General features: G+C 31.2%; 4 protein-coding genes across 6 annotated transcripts; 3 read left to right on the plus strand and 1 right to left on the minus strand.

The window, feature by feature from the left end:
* The first annotated feature begins 454 nt into the window (after positions 1-454).
* On the plus strand, positions 455-7,051 carry LOC125068528 (replication factor C subunit 5). Its single transcript, XM_047677721.1, has 8 exons — positions 455-669; positions 746-810; positions 1,008-1,135; positions 1,237-1,399; positions 5,624-5,783; positions 5,972-6,186; positions 6,666-6,743; positions 6,821-7,051. The coding sequence occupies exons 1-8, from the start codon at positions 638-640 to the stop codon at positions 6,979-6,981; spliced, it is 1,002 nt and encodes a 333-aa protein (XP_047533677.1). The 5' UTR covers positions 455-637; the 3' UTR covers positions 6,982-7,051.
* Positions 2,048-5,466, plus strand: LOC125068529 (ras-related protein Rab-28-like). The gene is made up of 5 exons (XM_047677722.1): positions 2,048-2,393; positions 2,637-2,816; positions 4,095-4,328; positions 4,414-5,002; positions 5,336-5,466. The coding sequence occupies exons 1-4, from the start codon at positions 2,313-2,315 to the stop codon at positions 4,627-4,629; spliced, it is 711 nt and encodes a 236-aa protein (XP_047533678.1). The 5' UTR covers positions 2,048-2,312; the 3' UTR covers positions 4,630-5,002; positions 5,336-5,466.
* A 2,278-nt stretch (positions 7,052-9,329) lies between the features above and the next one.
* On the minus strand, positions 9,330-20,296 carry LOC125068525 (carboxypeptidase D-like). Of its 3 annotated transcripts, XM_047677715.1 has the most exons (12): positions 20,122-20,296; positions 18,096-18,204; positions 17,562-17,726; positions 16,980-17,113; positions 16,595-16,731; positions 14,109-14,296; positions 13,990-14,019; positions 13,050-13,226; positions 11,997-12,115; positions 10,532-10,708; positions 10,243-10,335; positions 9,330-9,670 (listed from the first exon to the last, which is right to left on the minus strand). In XM_047677715.1, the coding sequence occupies exons 2-12, from the start codon at positions 18,202-18,204 to the stop codon at positions 9,563-9,565; spliced, it is 1,437 nt and encodes a 478-aa protein (XP_047533671.1). In that variant the 5' UTR covers positions 20,122-20,296; the 3' UTR covers positions 9,330-9,562. The 3 variants fall into 3 exon arrangements, with proteins under 3 accessions (XP_047533671.1, XP_047533673.1, XP_047533672.1); XM_047677717.1 differs by lacking the exon at positions 13,990-14,019; XM_047677716.1 differs by lacking the exon at positions 13,990-14,019 and having other exon boundaries at positions 13,050-13,244.
* LOC125068530 (superoxide dismutase [Cu-Zn], chloroplastic-like) lies at positions 11,262-12,469 on the plus strand. The gene has a single exon (XM_047677723.1). The coding sequence runs from the start codon at positions 11,362-11,364 to the stop codon at positions 11,953-11,955; it is 594 nt and encodes a 197-aa protein (XP_047533679.1). The 5' UTR covers positions 11,262-11,361; the 3' UTR covers positions 11,956-12,469.
* Positions 20,297-21,585: the final 1,289 nt, after the last annotated feature.

The following is a 21,585-nucleotide window of genomic DNA, read 5'->3' on the forward strand; positions in this document are numbered from 1 at the left end:
GAGGCGCTGGAGTATTAAGCATTTTTGCTGGCTTTTTCAAATACAACTTCAATGTTTCATATCCTGTATCGAATCAAAATCATAAGTCGAAAGAACGAAATGTACCGTCGTTCACCTGTTTTATTGTCCAAAATATTTTCAAAATAAGTATGACGTAGCAATGGACTGATAAAAGAATGAAAAGAGTTTAATGATTCATTTTATTTATTAACAATATATTACACTTCGATTTCATTAGTGCTGAAAAACGGGTTAATTTGAGTTGTTATAATTTGAAGCGATATCAGTCTAGCATTAGAAAACTTACGGTTGGAATCGCATCTCAAAGCGTCACTTCTCACAAAGTGAACATTTGATTTTTTTTTGTTGGTATCTATTAACATATTTAGATTTGATTTTCGGCTGTAAACAATAACTATTTAAAAATATAACTAGTTAGTACTTACTGTCACTGTCATTGTCAAGTGTCAGTGCTATTGCTTTTTTTTTGAGTTATTTGTAGTTTTCGCGGGTTAATAGTTTAATACTGTATTAATATTTATTACTCAAATAAAGTTATTGGAATTAAAAATTCACTTGATTTTATTTACTATAAAGTTTAACATTGGAAAATTGTCTTTTGGTCTTCTAAACGAAAATGACGGTTGACGGGGGTAAAAATTTGCCATGGTAAGAACGATATTTCGATTTCTTATTATATTCAAATAAGTTCTAAATTAATGTTGTTTTTTATTATAAAATACAGGGTAGAGAAATATCGACCATCCAAATTAGAAGATCTTGTTTCACATGATGATATTATTCAAACAAGTAAGTAATAATTACAAAAAAAACGTAAGAAATAATTATCGTTTTATATCTATTGTGCTCTTATTTCTTTCTTACTTTATTATACCTATTCACTGTTATGCTTATATTTCTATTTCTTTATAAAAACTACATATTTAATCAATAATTTGTATTGTGACAATCTAAAGTAAAGAACTATAATGAGGTTTTCTTTATAGTTAATCAATTTATGAAAGAAAATCAACTTCCACATTTGCTATTTTATGGACCGCCAGGGACTGGAAAAACATCAACCATTTTAGCATGTGCCAAACAAATGTATACACCACAACAATTTAACTCAATGGTAAGTAAAGAAAAATCTATATTGAATTATTCAGGTGCCAACTTTACTATTGATCATATTATAGATTTGTGCATTTTAACATAAGATTATCTATTATCCAGGTATTAGAACTAAATGCTTCTGATGATAGAGGAATAGGAATAGTACGAGGACAAATACTTAGTTTTGCTTCAACAAGAACTATATTCAAAGCAGGGCCAAAACTTATCATACTTGACGAAGCAGATGCTATGACAAATGATGCTCAAAATGCTTTACGTCGGAGTAAGTTTAAAAGTCATATGTAGTTTATGTGGTATTTTAAAATAACAAAAAGCGTAATAATTAGTCTAACACAATAATTTCTAAGATAGCATAGAAAAGTAATTTATTATGTTTTATTTGTGACCTTAATTTTTTATCAGCTTGCTGAGCTAAAGTATTAGGCAAAGATTATACAGAGATACATACCAAAAAAGGATACACATATTATGATTTGTATGTTTATAACTTAATAGTGTAAGTCTATTTCGCTCCAAATAGTGTCAAAGACCTTAGTGCTCAATATTTCACACATTGGCTTCATAGTCAGAGTGTGTATTTGTGTATACACACTACAATTACTACTGCTGTAGCATACAGTAAAATTACATGTAAATAAAATTTTACAATTTACAGAATTATGTTGAAGCATATATAATAAACCTTTATTAATAGATTCCTAGATAATATCATTAATTATAAAAAGAATTAAAATAAGATGTTTAAATTCTTACACTCACAGCTGTTACTGGTTTGATTATTACTAAACATAGTTTTTGAAAGTTTGTTTATTTGTTACTTACTAGCTTTACATTTAATTCAACACTTGAATAAAGATTTTTTTTTTTGATTTGATGCTTATCAACAAAATTTTAGTCAAGTCTATTTTGGTTCACATTCAGATAATAATAGAAAGTGCCATACATATGCAAAATTAGTGCAATGTTGCTACCAAGATAATTAAATAATCATTTTTTTAATACTGAACACCATGGCAACCAAAAATTACAAACAAATGCCTGACAAAAAGGATTTACAAATGTTTAGCTGTTTTTATAATTTTCTTAAATATAAGTTGTTTTATAAATAAGTTTATTGTTAATAATATTTTTGGGTTGCCTATTTCTACCTAAAATTAAATTATTGTATGTGACAAATGTCTGATACTGAAGAAGAAGAAGAAAGCTTAAGAAAATTTGTAAAAATTACTCTTGTTGGAGAACCTGCATCTGGAAAGGTAAGTCTTATTATAATATATTATTAAAGAAATTTAATATTGTTTTAATTTATACAATGTGATACATAGAATTTTCAATAAAACCTATTTTAGTCCGTCCATAGATTGCCCAATATTTATTTGAATTTTTATTTTATAATATTGTTTCAACTTAAACTGTCTGTATGATTGAGTAGAATACATTAATCGCAATTAGACTGTTTAATTCAGCTACTAGCCGTTGTAGGAATAGTATTATTGTAGAGCTGCTTATGCAGCCGGTACCGCGGCGACGGCGGTGTGGTGGGCGGCGCGGGGGCGGTTGGCACGCAGGGCGCGGAGGTGAGCGCGGCGCAGTGGGGGGGCGCGGCGCTACGGCTGTGCGACGTGGCGGGCGCCGCGCTTCACAGTGACATGCTGAGGAACTACTTGTACGATTCGGATGTTAGGAAACTTTATTTTATACGTAATCTGTGTGTTGGAATCTTAATGAAGCTTTTAAAAACTTAATTTGATATCACGACTTACGAGTGATTAAGATGGGAAGTAGTTGAACTATTTAAGTAATCAACTTTAAAGATTTTGTGACGAACGAATTTAAATAATCATTGGTTTAACTGAGTAACTTGGAATTTATGATTCCTTATTATGTAAATTGACGTTAATTAATTTGATTTAAAAGGCCTTTTATAGCGTAGCATAAAGGAGTTGGTCCTCTATACCGTCTTATACCATGCTCTTGCTATGAACATATCAGGTACGAAAACAAGCATGACACGGACCACTATGCGTACTATATTGTATCGACAATGTATCACAACCGTACATAACGGCACGACCGAAGAATTACCAATCTCCCTTTAAAATCGATCGTAAAGTGTCTGCTAAGATATCGTGTTTCACTTTGTATTTGTATTGCGTTGGAGAATAACTCTGGACATCCCTACTCAGGGCAGTCGCCACAGGCTATCCTTCGAATTCTGGAAGGCGTCAATTTTTCGTTCACTATTATACGGGGCAGGCAGCTTAAGGCATCCTTTTTCGTCATGCTTTCGACTTTTGCCACTGAATTCCAACTGAAAGACCATTCACTTTTATCTTGAGATGGCAAAGCCTTTTCCTTATTACTGAGATCCAGGTATATTTTTCGGTGGAGGTCTTTTTTCTTTACAAATGGTTGAGGTGTACGTTTACGTCAGAGAAGATATTTGTTCTCGTCGCATAGGTAGCCATGAAGACCTATCCATCCTATGTATGCTCGAAAACTGCGATGATATACGCGTATAGCGATAGTGACAAAATTGCCCTACTCATTGATCGTATCCCATTTTAATATAGATGATGTGCTTTCTGGTCTCTCTTGCTCTTAAGGAATCTCGCTGTTAAGGAATTTTTAGCCTTCTATTCCATCTCTGCACTGCGGTGATTTGTTAGCCCAGCGCGATTTTAAGGCACATTCTTCCATCTCTGGTTGAGCAAGAAAGTGCCAGCAATCTAAATAAGTCCTCCTATGACAAAAAAATGTCTCGCGACGGTGTTGTTCGTTGACGGAACGGCTTATTAGCTATAGTGTCATACTTCTCAATACAAAGAAAATTATTTGTCTTACACGTTACTAACGGTCGTGGCATGAGACGGTGTAGTTGGCTGAACTTAACTTTTAGGTATAATAAACTACATTTAAATTATGAGAGATAATGTTCGATTTTATTTATATTTTAGATTGTAATATTTGTGTACGACTTGACAAATTTGCAAAGTTTTGAAAAGTTGACCGACTGGATAAAGGCAGTTAAAGATATTTTCGACGTTGAATCGAAAAAACCCTTGATGGCTTTGTTCGGCAACAAGTCTGACTTGGAACATCAACGAGCTGTTAGATTGTCATGCGTGCAAAAGTTTGCGTCGGAACATTTATTAGAAAACTTTAAAGGATCTGCGAGATCTGGGGAAATGGTAAGGAAGTTCAATATAAAATAAACTATTATTTTGTTATTGAATAGTGTTGAAGTTAAATATTACGATGTTGTTTAATTTTTAGGTTAACACCGCCTTCACAAATTTAATTGCAAGAGTTTTAGGGAAAAAAGCTCCTTTAGAAGGTGCTCCTTACAAAAAAAATCAAGACAATCAAGTTACCGATCAAATAAGCACACCTCCACTGATGCAAGACCCTGCAAACTCACTCATAATGAGCAGGAAGATGTTGAGGAAAGTTCAGAGGAAGGCTTCATCATCTGTCTGCCGTATTCAATAATAAACATTCTTACAACAATAAATGATGTTTCCTTACGTTATATAATTTATGTTTATTTATATTTTTCTGTAAAAAGTATCTGCTTTATAAAATTTTAAAATGACTGATTGACATACAACGCACATCCCGAACCGTGAGTGGTAAAGGATTACATTTTGCACAGAAATTCCTTATAAAATTAGAAGAGAGAGTATCATTCGAAATTCATTACCCAAGTCAGTGAAATTGTGATGTCAGTTGGTATCGAAGTTTTTTTCAGTGTTTGAAATATAGTAGTCGGAATTTAGGTTTATGAATAAAAGTCAGTCGTTAGGTAATACTCTTACGAAAATTCATTCCTTAGGATTAGAAATTGATATGGACCTTTTTTTAGGTACATTACATTAGTTTTTTTTACATTAGCAGCCCGTAAATGTCCCACTGCTGGGATAAAGGCCTCCTCTCCCTTTGAGGAGAAGGTTTGGAGCATATTCCACCACGCTGCTCCAATGCGGGTTGGCGGAATACACATGTGGCAGAATTTCGTTGAAATTAGACACATGCAGGTTTCCTCACGATGTTTTCCTTCACCGCTGAGCACGAGATGAATTACAAACACAAATTACGCACATGAAATTTCAGTGGTGCCTGCCTGGGTTTGAACCCGAAATCATCGGTTAAGATGCACGCGTTCTAACCACTGGGCCATCTCGGCTTCTTTTTTTAGGATAAAGAGTTATTTAAATAGGTGTTAGGCTCTGTTTTTAACAAAAACACTAAAAGTGTAGTGTTTTCCGATAGAATATCCATTCGAGTACACGCTAACCGTTATGTGGATGCGTAACAATAGAATGCTAATTAATTTTGTCGCAGTTAATTTAAATTGTTATTAGCAGTATATTAAGATTATTTATTTATAATTACTATATAAACACATAACATGCTTACTATTTACAGTTTTCGTACTGGGTCGATTCATTTAAACACTCCTGTATTAATTTACCGATCTTTTCAGTTATAGAAAAGTATACGGAAAACGTGAGGTTCTGCATAATTTGCAACTACCTAGGCAAGATTATTCCAGCACTGCAGTCGCGATGTACTCGCTTTCGATTTGCACCGCTGCAGCAGAATCAGATCATGCCGCGGCTTAGGGATATTGTACTAAAAGAAAAGTAAGATATATAAATAGTAACTCTATCATATTGTATTTCATGTGTATAATATATGTTCATCATTTTCATATATGTTAACAATAGAAATTATTTTTTAACTCTAGTCTGCTCCATCGCTGAATATTGTATTCTGTATACGCATTTAATTCACAACTAATATAATATTGCAAATTAACATCTTTGTCCAGTGTGGACATAACGGAGGACGGCATAGCGGCGCTGCTGACGCTGTCGGGGGGTGACATGCGCAAGGTGCTGAACACACTGCAGAGCACGTGGCTGGCCTACAGGCACGTGAGCGAAGACCACGTTTACACGTGCGTCGGACATCCGCTCAGAGCAGACATCAACTACATCATGAACTGTCTCCTCAATGAAAACGATTTCGCAGCTTGTTTTAAACGTATCCTTTTTGTATATCTATAATTTTAGGTTTCAACTTAAAGACTGAGCTGTAATACCTTTTTAGTGCTGACTAGTGTTATTCTATTCAAAAAGGACGCCGTTACAAGATGGCGGATTACTTTTTTTTACAAATTTATATTTAACCTTCTAATGTGGATATAAAATGAAAGAGTGGGTGTTCAAAATACTATCCCATTTTACTTTCCATCTTATTATTATGATTAATTGTTATTATATTTTATAAAAATTAAACTCCATTGAATAACTGTTCCATAGCTTTAAACTGTAAAATAATCTTTCTGTTTGTTGTGCATGATACAAAAACACGAAAATAAGATTTTAATAATAAGAAAAAAAACTAAATTATATTTGTAGGTTTACAGATTTATGGATATTAAATTTCATTATATATTTTTTGTTTCTTTTGATAGAAACAATAAAACAGTTGGCAATATTTATTCTTAATATTATACCCAGAAATCAATGACCTCAAGATCGCCAAAGGTTTGGCACTAGGCGATATTTTGACTGAGATTCATACAATAATACAAAGAGGTATTGCAATATCCAATTGTTGAATATATTATGAATTAATATGAACGCTGGTTAATAATAAATATATTTCGTTTTAGTGAAATTCCCGCCCGAAGTGCTAATTTCGTTATTAATCAAAATGGCGGATTCCGAGGCCCGACTTGCGAGCGGTTGCAGTGAACGAATCGAACTAGCCGCTCTCATTGCCGCTTTTCAACTTTGTAAAGATCAAATCGATTTGAATGACCTTGCTTCATAACAAAAAATTGTAATATTTTTTGTTGAATAACATGTTTTACAATAAATAAGCAGTTTTCTTTTTTTAAAATTTGTCTTAATAAAAACTTAATAAAAAAATGAAAAACATGATAATAAAATGTTTTACTGACATTATCTGTGATTTAATTAATAAAGTTGGATCGGATCGGAGATCGGATCTTAGTCCAGCTTTAAATGTTTTATTGGATTTTTTTGGACGAAGTTCTTTTACTCGACTAACAGTAGAGTGAATTGGCATAAATCGCCACGTAAGAAAAAGTGTTTACGTGACATTCGACCCTCTTTCTCTGTCTTTGTAATATATACTGTTAATTTTTTTTTGTATTGTTTTAATTCAAAGGTGATTTTTAATAACAATTGTATTTCTTAAATTTCATATATTATCAAACGTTCTTAATTTCTTCAATTATTGTATCTGTTATTTAATACGTAATAAGCGAAAGCAACTTCGCTCCGACCGGGTGTCGCATCACACGTCTATTTTTTGAACGCTCCATTAAGATATATTATCATACATTCATCCGAAATTCTCTTGTTAAAATTATTATTAAAATCATCGCTCCTAGACCTCCTTGTAATAGCGTAATTACAATATGATAATACAAAATACTTATTTTTATAATATTTATTGTCATGAATCATATTTAGGTTAGAAGAAAAATATTTTAGTATCATTGTTTAATTTTTATTTTCAAAATAAATTACTATTATAATCTAAACAAAATAATACCTTTTTATGTCTAAAATATATTTACAATTTTCGTTTCGCGTTTTTAATATGCCATTTAATCTATTAATTCTATCCTTTGTGTTACCTTAACTATAAGCAAAATGGATCAACACAACAAGAAATACACAGAAATAAAAGTTTCATCAATAATGCCTGTTTAAACTTACAACTAATCGGTAGGTACTTTATCAGGAGAAAATCTATTCTTCATAGTTAATTCGAAATCTTAAACGAGTGTTGTTTATTTTTAATATAAAGTAGTATATTTTTTAAAAATGAAATTTTTTGCAAACTAAAAAGTTGAACTTAATTTAGAGGCAATCTAATTTAATTATTTACAAATTTTAAAGTAAAAATATTAATATTAATGATACTTATTAATAATTGTTGATCTAATGACATTTCTAAACCTTTTACAAATACAAGTGTTTTTTTTAAATTAAAATTGATTTACTTCTGCTTAATTAAAATAAATTATCCAAAAATATTAGAGACGAAGCTGTTGATAGAGTTTGTCAGAGTAGAGAAGAGTCCAGAAGGCGCTGGTGGTGGCCGTGGCGGCAGCGAGGGCGGCCGGTAGTACGGGCCGCCATCAATTCGCTGTCGTGAATAAATCATCGATTAATTAACCTACCTTTACATTAAAGTATTCATAAGCATTTGTAAAACAATATCAATTAAACTAATAGTGGCAACAAAAGTTAGTAAAGCCGAGTGTTAAACTAATGTTATAATCTGTTATCTAGATTCTAGAACTATGTGGATGAGTAACGTGGATGTAATTAGTTGTCAGCAATAGTTTGTAAATTATTTTTGCATGATTCTGTACTACCTATTAAGTGCAAACTAGTTGGTGATGGTGATAGAAATTAAGTTATGATTCATTATTCAATTTTACAAATAAAAAGAGAAGCATGCAATATCCATTTCTTACCTGGATCTCGATCAATATTTGAATGGCCAATGAACATTATTAATACAAATTTCAGTAGACTTTCACATTAGTATTTAGTATTTTTATCTAAGTGAGATATTTCTTTCTTAATTTGCTTCAGCTTCAGCGGCATTTTAACACTTTATAGGTATTTATTTTGTATTTAAGTAGATGTACATTTTTAATTATATTTAATATTTGATTTTTGATAAAAAAAATATTAAAAGTACAGTGGATCTTCCTCTTAAATTTTATTGGAATATCAAATTGTCTATTGAAGACACGAAGTAAGATCACTCGGTTTCTTTTTAATAATTGAAGTCTCAAAATATCAATAAATATTATAATAATATGCACTTAAGAAAATGTTTGTTCTAAATACATGCCACTACTATATTACACATATTATATAGGTACTACAATTTCTGATTATTATTGTTTCCTAGTTGGATCTATCAGCGGGGTTAGTTGTATGTAGCATTTAATTTCGGACTTATTTTACAAGGCAGGTGACGAGCTATTTACGCCAAATAAAAATATATGATATATATTTTACTTTCTTAAAAAAACCTACACATTATTCTTCTTCCAAGAGTCTACATGGAAACATTATTGGATCCGATCAAGTCTGAATTAAATATTTGATCCCTCAATAACTAGACAGTTTCCATGTCATATATTTATTAAATTTAGACAGAAAGTACATATTAGAGTAGACAAGCATAGATCTTTTAGTTGTTTTTCTTAAATACGCCAATATTAGAAGTGGCCTGAAAGGCAAGTGCTGAATAATTTAATTAGGTTTAAGGGATACAAATGTTAAATAATTAGTTTTTTTAGTTGAACAAGACCAAATGTTCATAATTATGCTTTTATACAGTTAATGTAATTATCAATTTATTCTTCAGGAAATAACATTTTTCCTATTTCCAGCGGTAGAGCGGTCGTTGTTGTGATTCTTTTCGACTTCGTCTTTGTTGTTGTGGCTCGGCTTGGTGCGTGTCCCTAGAGTGCAACTACATGTACAATACTGTATAAAAAATACAGTACACTAGGTATATGCTATTGGCTAGTAGATATTATCAGTACATTTGGCTTACATTAAAGTTTACTCGTGACCCCATCCGCATACACAGGTGTTTTCGTGACGCCGTTACATACAGACAGACATAAATTCTATAAATTGTAATTTAGTACATATCGTATTCTATTGTAGTGTCCGTTTTAAATTTTACTTTTCTAGAAAATGTAAAGCAATATTTTAATGATTAAATTATAAGATAATTTTGTCTATTGCACAGGTCAAAATTATACAATTATATAATTCTGCCTTATTTTATAAACCTATTTATTAGACATCGACTAATTATATATTTTACTATCATATATGTACTTTACCACTATTTACCCAAACCAGTTTTGTACAAATGATTTTCATCAATCCGAACAGTTAGTAAATAAAATTTCATAAATTAAGAGTCCTTCACCACGCTTCGTAATCGGTACAAATGTATTTACTATTTACAGAATAAAAATAATGTATACAAAAAATATATGCTGAAATGTAAGGAACTCACCTTAGCTGAATGTAGCGTTACATTCAATAAAGTTGGATGACTCTCTATAACAAAGAATTCCACTTCTTGTGGTAAATATCCTTCTGCCGCGACCTGTAATAATATTTTTGACCTATGGTTTTTTTGTTGGTGCAAAAATCTAGTACTTTAAGTATTCTTGTGATATTTATAGGTTTATAAATTTACTACATACCAGTTCGAGACAAAGAGTAAAATTATATACGTTTTAATTTGTTTGCAAATCTATCCGTATTTTCAAAGCTGCAAGTTGTTATTACATAAGTGTTACCTCAAGTTTGTATGTCCCGGGCAATAAAATACGCCAAAATTCTCCATATTTAGTGGTATGGTATGTAACATCGCGTCCCTTTACCCTTATGGAGGCCCGATCTACCGGATTACCATTCTCATCCATAACAAATCCATGCGCACCGCGATGGGCTTCTGCCAAAAATTTTATGAGTGACTGAAAATAAAAGATTTGTTTGAGACTGAGATTTTGTATATGATATGATATACATATGTACATTAATAACTTAATTACACACCTCGAAAAAGAAAACGACGTAGTAGATAAAAAATAAACAAGTACTAAACTGTTATAGCTATATTATTTGTTGGCTTTATTTACGTTTGTTTGTATCTTTTTTCATTATAATTGCATTCAATGACTATTTTATTTATTAATATTAAAATTTTCTGTAAAAAAATTGACAAGTTTGTTTCCTAATAATACTAATGATTATAATGTATGTAAATGCAATACAAGGCAATGTTCTGGTTGACTGACTATCAACGCAGAGTTTACATTACGAGACACAGAAACTAGAAATTTGTTAAGTTCAAATCTTGTGTTAAGTGGGTGCTGTAACCCTCAATCTTTAACTTCATCCAATCAAACCGTTGAAATGCTATTCCGTTCAACGCATTTTTTTAAATATACCAAGACAAATAAATATAGTTATCTTCATAGTTTAATCTTTGAAGATAGCGCCTATCTTATCGACATTATACTTTAACAAAGGCTATAAATTTGAGCGTTTTGTTCTCGATCAGTGAAAAATCATACATTGAAGAATTATTTTGACAAAATACATTTAGAATTTTGTAATACCTACAATGTGCGGTCTTATATACTTTTATTTTGTAGTTATATTCCATAGTGCAGTTCTAATCAATGGTGAAACCAGAGAGGCAGTAGCGCATTTGATGTCTGAACAAGTCAATGGAACTATTTATTTTACGGAGACAGATAATGGACTTCGTGTTCATGGCACAATAACGGGATTAAGTACTGGACGGTATGGTTTTCACGTACATGAGCTAGGGGACATAAGTACGTGCATCGCAACGGGTGCGCACTTCAACCCTTACGATGCTGACCACGGCGGACGAGATCACACCGTGCGACACGTTGGCGATCTTGGAAATGTGCAGTTTGTAGGGAATACCGCATTAATCGACTTCGTGGACAATATCATAACCCTTCGAGGTCGAAATAATATTTTGGGTCGTGGCTTGGTGCTTCACGAACAGGAAGACGACCTAGGTCTAGGTGACCATGAGACTTCCTTAACGACCGGAAACGCTGGTCCAAGAATAGCGTGCGGAGTAATAGGAATCCGATCACCATCCGATTGGAATTCCGGAATATCAGTTAATCCATCTGTATTATTACTTATTATCGGTTTGTTGTTTTTGATAATTGAATGATAGATTAATTATATTCATTAACTCTAAGGCCGAATTTGTACCTGTTTGTTGTCTTGCCAGTATTTATTGAGTTCATGGGCTGGAGGATATTTGCAACAAGATATTTCCAAAGTTATTTCCATACATCCATGCCATAAATAATTGTAATCCTGCATTCCGCCTGTAATGAAGATTTATACAAAAAAATAATTAATCATCACTAAACACTCATAGAAATGTGTTTGAATCGAAGTTTTCATTATTCCAAAAAATTATGTTTATTAAATTAAAACTGACAGTAGGTATATGATAAAATTCTAGCTGCAACAACCAACAACTAGCATCTTCGCAACCGGTGACTGACCGGTTTGCTATTTATAATTAGTTTTAAAATATGATTGAAATAATTGGCGAATTTTAAAACATTCACATTCTTAGGTACATAAAGATACTTAACAAATAATTATGTCTAACGGGATGGCCTTCGCCTAAATAAATTGATTCTTTTGAATGTAAATAAAGAATTAAATGTGAACTAGTTTTGTTTTATTCGTGTATTTTAAAACTATTTGTTTTATTATTTGCTATATTTAATAAGTAGCTAATATATTTTAACACGGCTGAGACGAATCTGTGACGTTTTGTTTATGAAATACAATTTGAGGTCCCATATATGAATTTTGTTTAAAAAATACACAGTGTGTTTTTTTGAGCTGTGTTTATATATAATTATAATAAAAATATAGTATAAATGTATGGAAATTTGCATATAAAAAGTAAAAATATCTTTTTTATAATCACATTATTATTAAACGGTACCAAAAACTTTCTTAGTATAACACTTACCGAAATATTTAAAGAAAACGGGGTTTAATAGCCTAAAGATCGTTATGTTTCCATATGATAAAATCACCTAAGTAGTATATTTGTTATCTAGATACATATAAACGATAAAATATATTGATTACAATCTAATGAAAAAGAAATTAAAAATTAAGTAACTAGGTATATTTAGAAACATACATTTCATTTTAATAGTGATCCGAAGGTAAACTTCCCTTAACTATTTACCTACCTAATAGGAAAGAAGTGTAACGAAAATTGTTTTTGTTAACCTGTTAGTGGGTACCACGCAGCGCCATTGGTGATGCCTTTCTCGAACCTCGACGAGCCGGACGTGCATGACACACCTCGCGACATCTTAGCGTGGTTGTTCGAGTACACGAGTGCTAGGTGACGGAACACGTCGTCGTCCGGAGCGATAGACGGAGTGTGCGCGTAGTTTTGGAAAACTGCGTTTATTATGTTATATGTAGGAAAAATTTAAAGTTAGTTAGGTATATACTGCAACATCGACGTTTAAAAAATAAATGAATTATGTTTCTATGACTCATTTAGTGGGAAGACTTTTATCAAGCCCGTCTGGCATCCACTTACCACTTATTCTACTATTAAACATGACTTCTTAGAATGGTTGGTTTGAAGACGAAAGGGACATTACATCTTGGTTCTCAAGGTTGGTGTCGTATTGGCGATTTAAGGGATGGTTAATATGTCTCTGGATAGTGGTGATCACTTACCATAACATGAGTTATTTGCCAGTCTGCTTATCTATTTTAAATCGAATAAAGCTAAAAACTTGGAAAGTGCATGGAATTTTAAAAAGGCAACTGCATTAACGCATTCTTATTAAAAAATATTAAATACTTAAAATTTAAAGAAAATAAATACACTCCTTAAAAATAAGAAGGCTCACAATATACATACAACTGATGAGAGCATTCTGCATTACCTAAGTTACCTAAATATTCGTATAATACCTGACTAAGTATTATTAAACTAAAGGTGAGAATGAGGATTTTTTATTTTTATAATGTTCTTGCCACCATTCTACGAGATAATGTTTTGTGCAGTAGCTATTTAATTTATTCTAATTTGTTTATTGGTACTGAAGGCCTAATTATGTAAATAATTACTTTTTAATGAATTGATTAAAAATAATTAATAATTTAATTACTTTTATATCTTTATCTGAAATAAAATTGAAGACTTCACCTGAGCATAACACGGATGATCTGCATATTCCTGATTAGCAGCAGGAAATTAAAAAAATATATTGAACATCTACTTTAAGTACAGAAAAATTAGTAGGTATATTATAATATTATAGTTACTAGCACTGGGCGTGTTGTCGAAGGGGTAGGAGGCGACGAGCGCGCCGCCGTGCAACGAGCCCGACACCACGAACTGTATCTTGCTGATCCATTCTTTCACCGCCTCCGTCTCCGGTTGCGGTTGCTTTGTATTCGTCTTGAAGAAGTCCGGGAAGTTGCGGTTCAAGTCGTACCGGCGAGCATTATGTCTGTTACAAATTACAAATTTTATGCAATTTATTTGTATTCAAGTAATTCTTAGGAAGTATTGGTATGGTTCCAGTTCTCAAGGTATATGTTTATATAGAGTGATGTTCACCAGACTTTACGGTCCTCAATACAAAAAAAGGAAGGAAGTGTTGCCCATACTTATCATAAAAATGAACATGGACAGCCGAGCGTTATACGAGAAATTAAAGTTGCAATTATTTTTTTAATCTCAAGTTATAGTTTTCTAGTTTATTATTTATAATTTTTTATTATATAGGGCATTTTTATTTCTTTAGCCCTGACAACGTCCTTGCAACATTTCAAGTTAATCAGTTGAGTTTTTAAGACCTGAAAGGGCAAAATTAAATAAAGCTACTTTCACATTTTTATAAATTACGATTGATTAATTTGTTGGATTGGTTTTGTAAAATTAAGTAAAAAAATCGAACTTAGAAGGTTAAAAGTATTTTTTTAGAAGAGAGTTTTCATGAAAATGAACTTTGCAACAGATTTTAAGCCGATTTCCGGTAGAGCTCTATAATTTAAAAATTCGTTTCTTTCTACAAAAACTAACAATATCGATATATACTTTTATAATTATAAAGTTATAAAAGCTTCTAAAGAATCAAATGATTTTATTCTAAAACATTTTTTTATTATACTCATATATACATACTAAATACTATATGCCTAACATGGGTATTTACGAGACAACTTTACATATTTTGTTAAATTAACAAAATTGATGCCATAATCACTCAAGCGAATGTGTGTCAACATTATTAGTTCTGGCATAGATTTTTATTTATGATAATTGTAACCATACATCGGCTAAATGTTTGTACAAAAAATAGTTGAAAATTTATAATACTAGTAAATATTGTTATAAAATAGTATAACATTTTTATTTACATAAGAATTGTTCATTGAAATCCTTAAATATGTACAAAAATAATTGAAACTAACTAGTTTAAGCTTATTTAGTAATTAAGAAAGATAAACTCCACTTCCCATTCATAAAGTGGCATCGGTGTGAGGAAAATTTCAAGTGTTGCAATTCCGGCCTTGAAATGCTATGTACAAAAGGGAGCTTTTGTGCATTTCAGGAGTTTGTTCACAAATTTTAACATCAAAATCAGTCAAAATCACAAATGTTACACAGGCGAAAGGGAACTGGAAGGTAAAGTCCCCTAATGGCAATACCCCTAAGAAAGTTACTAAACAAAGACTTTGGGATTCGCCATTGGACCATATCATAATAAACACTACATAGCTTGACATTTAACAAGTGCTTAAAACCGTGTGTTATCTATTTTATAATTAATTTATATTATAAATTAAAAATAAATAGCAAATTATTATATATTCTGTGAGACTTATAAGTTTCCTCGAAACTGTTACTGACTAACAGCGTAGATTTGAAATCCTGTTTCAAGGGCCAGCCCTAGCTGGCAACCATTTCATAATATCAGACTAATGTTACGCTACGATTGCTTCAAGTTGTAAAAATAATAAAAAAAATATCGAGTAGCCGGCATAACACAATGTGAATGGCGTTATGTATATATAAATAGCACACTACCAATTGTATTTACATTGGTATAGTTAGTAGTTAGAGTAGTAATTGTCAGTACTTGTACTAGTAGTTTGAACACGGCTAGAGTAGGCTTAAAAGTAACACATTTTAGGAATTAATTTCGTATTTTGTTTTCTTTGTTTCAATAAACTATCTGTAAATAGTATAAAGCAAGGTCACATATTGCGTATGCCTGATTGCTTGCAAACAATTTTTCCAACACGGATTTTTCGGCATTTATTTATCAATATTATTATTAATATTTATGTAAGTTTGAGAATATGTTGGTATCATGTACATTCATATTTAATTTATTTATATTTATATAAAAGCTTCTGAAGAAGCAAACGAATTAATTTTCTTAGTCAAATAGAAATGTTTATTGTAGTTATTATTATTATTATAAAGGCTTCTAGCTCTATCAAGTAAAGTGTCAGGTCAAGCACATTTTACAATTTTTTGGACCATTTTAGACAGTGAATATACTGGTAGCATTGCTATGCTTTGAGTTTCTTAGCCCATGTGGAAAGAAGGACTGTTTCAGCTTCCACAGTATTCCGCTATGGCCATGCGAGAGCATTTTTTATTATATCATTAATAGTAGTGATATAATAAGAAGGGCGCTTGCCACCATCGATATTTCTGCTCTTATTAAGACCCGTACTCACGTGTCAAAAGTCCAGCACGACTGATTATGTAAATGTACATAAAATAAACATACCTGCCGTGGATTGTATCACATTGTCCTTCGCGGGAGATAAGAAAGCCATCGGGATTCATGGATGGCATCAAGTGAATCCTTGTATTATCTAATAACCATTTTATGTACGTATCTGTCTCATAAGCTGTGGCCAAATACTAAAAAAAAAAAAATAATTAAAATGATTGTAGTAAAGGTATTACATCTAATCTTTATACACTCTCTTTTATTTTATTTTAATCATCCAAAATATATATGTATGTATGTGTATCTATATACACAAATATTTTTCTTTATTTTTCCATAAATGAATACTAAAAATTTGTTTATAATAATGATAAGTGTCGTTTTGTATTAAATTATTTAAAAAAAAAAAACGAATATAAATAAGAAGGTACATATTTACCTGTATCAGATGCAATAGCAGTTCGCGACCGACAGCTTCATTGCCGTGAATGTTGGCCACGTATTTCACGTCAGGTTTTCCGATCATGTGTTCATACGGTGATGCTGATACCACCATCACCCATAAATCACGACCTGTGCCATCATAGAATATGTGAATAAAATCGTGCCTTTTATCACCCCTTTTAACAAATTATAATTATGTTACATCGTTTTAAACGACTATTTATTCTACTTACATAATTAGTTTTAGTAGTTACAAAAAGGCAAGATATTACAATGGATTCGATTTTATGGCTCGTTTAATGTTTAACTAAATATTATTTTTAATAGCGTAATTTTCATAATCTGGAGGTACATCGGCACTGGTAGATAGCAATAATGATTACTTTCATATATTTATTATAACATATATATTTTCCTTATTATATAAAAACAAATATATAACAGTAAGAAACCATGTTGCAAAGATAATAAAAAATTGTCGTATTAACGATTCATTGATTTGCAAATGGTTACCAACTTATCGATTTGTTACGTACATACGAGTATGCGTAAAGAATCATATTGTTAATTAACATACCTTGCACGGATTTGCCGATAGAGTAGAGAGCTGTAAGAGCAGGGTACCGAGCCGAGATGGCACGAAGATACCTCGTCATCTCTTCATGATCATGATATTTGAATTCCAATTCTGGTCCAGATTCGCGTGATTCTACTTCGCTTAGATTTGTAGATACGTCATCTTCTGTAAAAATATATTCTTATAGCTGTTTAGATGAAATAAAACCTACTAATTCAGCTTTCAGCGTGCTTTAACTGATCATTTATTAAGAAATGTTTGAAAACATTGATAATTATTAAATACTTAATAGAAAATTTTTTGGTCACTCAGCTCGATTATATGACATTGAGCTTGTTGTTCTCATAAACATAATAACTAAGTATAATTAAAATTTAATGTATTATAATATCAATTGTATGCTTTGATATACGAACAAAAAACAAAAGGTTTAAGTTTTAATCAATTTAAAGATAAAAGCATAAAAATAGTTTTTTTAAGTTGTAATTAAATACAATATTTGCAGCGTAATTAAACTCTCACTACAATAATTACCTGTTGCATATGCCGCATTAGGAGCGTATTGTCCAAAAGCTCCTGTAAGTATGTTCATCAGCAGAAAGACATTGGCTGTCCATAATGTCCATTTAAATTGCAAATTCATCTATAACAAACATAATATAGTCTGTTTTTAGTTTGAATACATATTACATTCGTACTAAAATAAAACAATCTAGCTGTTTCCATGATCCTTTTGCGACGAATTAGTTTTTTCTGTATATCCTGTCATTTATTTGCCTTAAATAACATAATCCAAGACGGTACTTGGAAAATGACGTAGGGATTTAAATTATCAAACAGTTTTTATTAATTTGCGATTAATGTATTAGTGGTAATACATTTTTTAAAAATGAAAATAGCGCTAGAATAGTTATAGCGGTTGTCCAAATTTAAGATAACCTTGTTCAGGTCTCTTTTCTATTACTTTTTCGAAACAGGCCATCTTTTAAAATTTTTGGACTTGAGTTGCGCGAGCGCAACCGGTCTTATGTTCAAGGTCACTAGGTCAGTGGACCACCCTACAATGAAGGTACGTCGACCTTAACTTAAAAATTAAATACCGCTGTACCGTCATGCCCACTAAGTTTCTAGATGACAGTGCGGTGTGGTGTGGTGTGTTATGTATTGGTAACTATTTTGATCAAGCGAAAATAATCTCAGATATACAAAAATTATGCTCTCTTACATGCCAGTAATATTTGTGATAAAATTAAATGTAGGAGGATATAAAGGTTCTTCATAAATTAGTTTATATGATTTTACATAATTCTATGGTCCACAAGTTCTAATGGTAAGCGATGCAAATTATTAATAACTATTGCATAAGTTTTAAATAAATTTGAGCAAAACTAACTATGCCAATAAAATAATGCATGAAATTCACTTTTGAACTCATTTGCACGGACGGAAGTAGAGTTTGACTTTCTTTTCGTTGTTCGACATTGACACGCTAACCCTATTATCATATTATTGTGACTTTTAAAATTTCAAATTTTTTACCTTACTCGTCTTAGAATATAAAATACATTACCTACACCTACTGTGTGAGATACAATTTGAAATGGATATTCAAATTATTGAATACTTAAACCTATATTTCACCAATAATTCGGAACTTACAATTTTAATCTTTAGAGATTAAAGTTTTTTTGTAAGATCCGAAATGCATAGGAGCCCAGGACAGAATGTTATTTTTGCAGTATAATAATGTCGAGAAATAAATTATGATTGTAATTACCTATTAATGTTTATTATTTATATAGTTTATGTATTATTCGGTTTCGTACAAAAACTGATATATAAGTATTACTTATCTTAAAGACAAACTATAAAATGGCCAAGTATTTTCTAACATTTCATATCTTGATATTGGCTGTTGATTATTCAGCACACTTTTTAATCAGTGAAAGTATTGCGATTTAAATATATGTATGTGACACAACAACACTGACTTTTATTCATTGGAATATCTGGGGCTAAGAAAAAATTATCATTTTCTTATTTTCAAAATTTGTTTACCTTATTAGTTGGTTTTAAAAATAAATAAATGTTATTAATGTTAAAGGATTACAAGTTTTTAAGCTTTTATAGTTCCATATGGTCATAATTCTTCAATATTTTTGCTCATTCTTTCCACCGACCATTAGAACAATAACTACCTTTAGAGCTATGTATTCACATATAAATAATACCTATATCGGTATATACTTAAATATATATACTTAAAAACATTTAATTTGATTACGTTTTTATAAAAACTAAAACTAGGGTGAACGAATTTATTAAAAGCTTCTAACTGTACTTTTTTTTATACTAAAATGGCAAAACAAGTTTACAGACAACTTTTCATAAATAAATATATAATTAATGTTGAACTTCATTAACTAACACATATAATAGTATCTATTTATAAAAAAAGACATGTAGACAATGTATTGGAAAGTTAGTTTTTTATAACTGACTAAAGTAAAGGTGATTAATAAAAATTGATACTAATTAATAAGAAATGTGAAACACTTACCTTAAAAGCTGTGGAAGCCGGCTTGTTAAGCTGTTAAAAACTTTTTGTTTTCATTGGTAGTTACGATGTCCTCTAATAACATATGTAAGGAATGCGACCGCGTAAGTATTGTAACTTATTATAGCGCTAAAATGGCACCTTTGATAGGTCCTTGCCAGGGAGCGAACGAAACACGACTGGCAGCCGCGTCGCTTAGTTGCTGCTGCTAACCATGAGTACGGCATCATCTGCGTCATCCACGCCGCCACACGACCGTAAAGTGCTTTCTCTCAAAACAGAACATCTAAAAGTAATCCTAAATCCAAGGAATAAGGTTTACTTCGTTTTCATATACGTGGAAAATCGTCGAAATAGGTATTTTCTTCTCTACGACTGTTATTATAAAATTGAATTTACTAAATTAACTAATGGATTCTTGAAGTGACGTAGCTTTACGCCTTCTCATCTGGCACTTTTCCCGCGGATAAAGTTTCTTTCTCGTCTACTCGATATATAATATGAGAAAATTCTAAGTGAAACTTAATACACCTACATTGTTTGGGTCCACTTACTTTTAACTTGCCTATTGAGATTATAATATATATTCGCTTTAGTTTATTTAGTTTTTAAAAGTATAAGCCAAAAGCTCGATTAAACTTCAATTGTTATGTCGCTTTTAGCGTAGTACATAAATTACAACTGTATTTTCTAATCAACGACAAAAAAAACGTAGATGGGCGTACGAAATTTTAATCAGTTCGTCATAGTCAATGCGCCAACCACCTTGGAAATTAAGTTGGTTTGTCTTATGCGCCTGTTATCTGTTAATCATCCCACTCATCCTTCAAACTGGAATACAACAATATCAACTATTGCTGCTTGGCAGTAATATATATTATAGACAAGGACGAGCTTGCACGAAATATATTTTTATTATATTTAGTTAATTTTGCTACATCACTCATTACACGAAAAAATACAATATTTTACGCAACGTTCGTTTTTACAACATGATTTTTCCCAAGACACATTTTTAATCTTCTAAGTATACTTCTATGTAAAATGTTCAAAATTTATATTAAAAAAAAAACTTAGTGGATATGTGACTTAACTATGGTGATTTGTTAATTATTACTCAAGTTATAATTTTTTTTTTAGATTATGGTCATATATCACTTTTTTTTATATCATTTACTCATTAATAATTCTATCAGAATTTACAAGAACACACTTATACAAAATAATATTATAATATCGAGGTGTTTTTACTTTAAGGTATATTGTTTCTAGTTTTATTTTATTTAATATAAATAGGATTGAAAAGGGTATTCGCTGTTAATTTCAAAGGTCGTGTCAACTCTTACCTTGGTTCCGAGGTCTCGCATCCCCAGCAAATATGGGTCAAGGTAAAAAAGTTCTATTTCCAACAAATGTTACCTTCCAATTAAACATATTCTCTCAACTGTATGTCAACTCTACGAGCGT

This window comes from Vanessa atalanta, chromosome 13, assembly GCF_905147765.1.
Source record: "Vanessa atalanta chromosome 13, ilVanAtal1.2, whole genome shotgun sequence".
In the NCBI taxonomy this organism is placed as follows: domain Eukaryota; kingdom Metazoa; phylum Arthropoda; class Insecta; order Lepidoptera; family Nymphalidae; genus Vanessa; species Vanessa atalanta.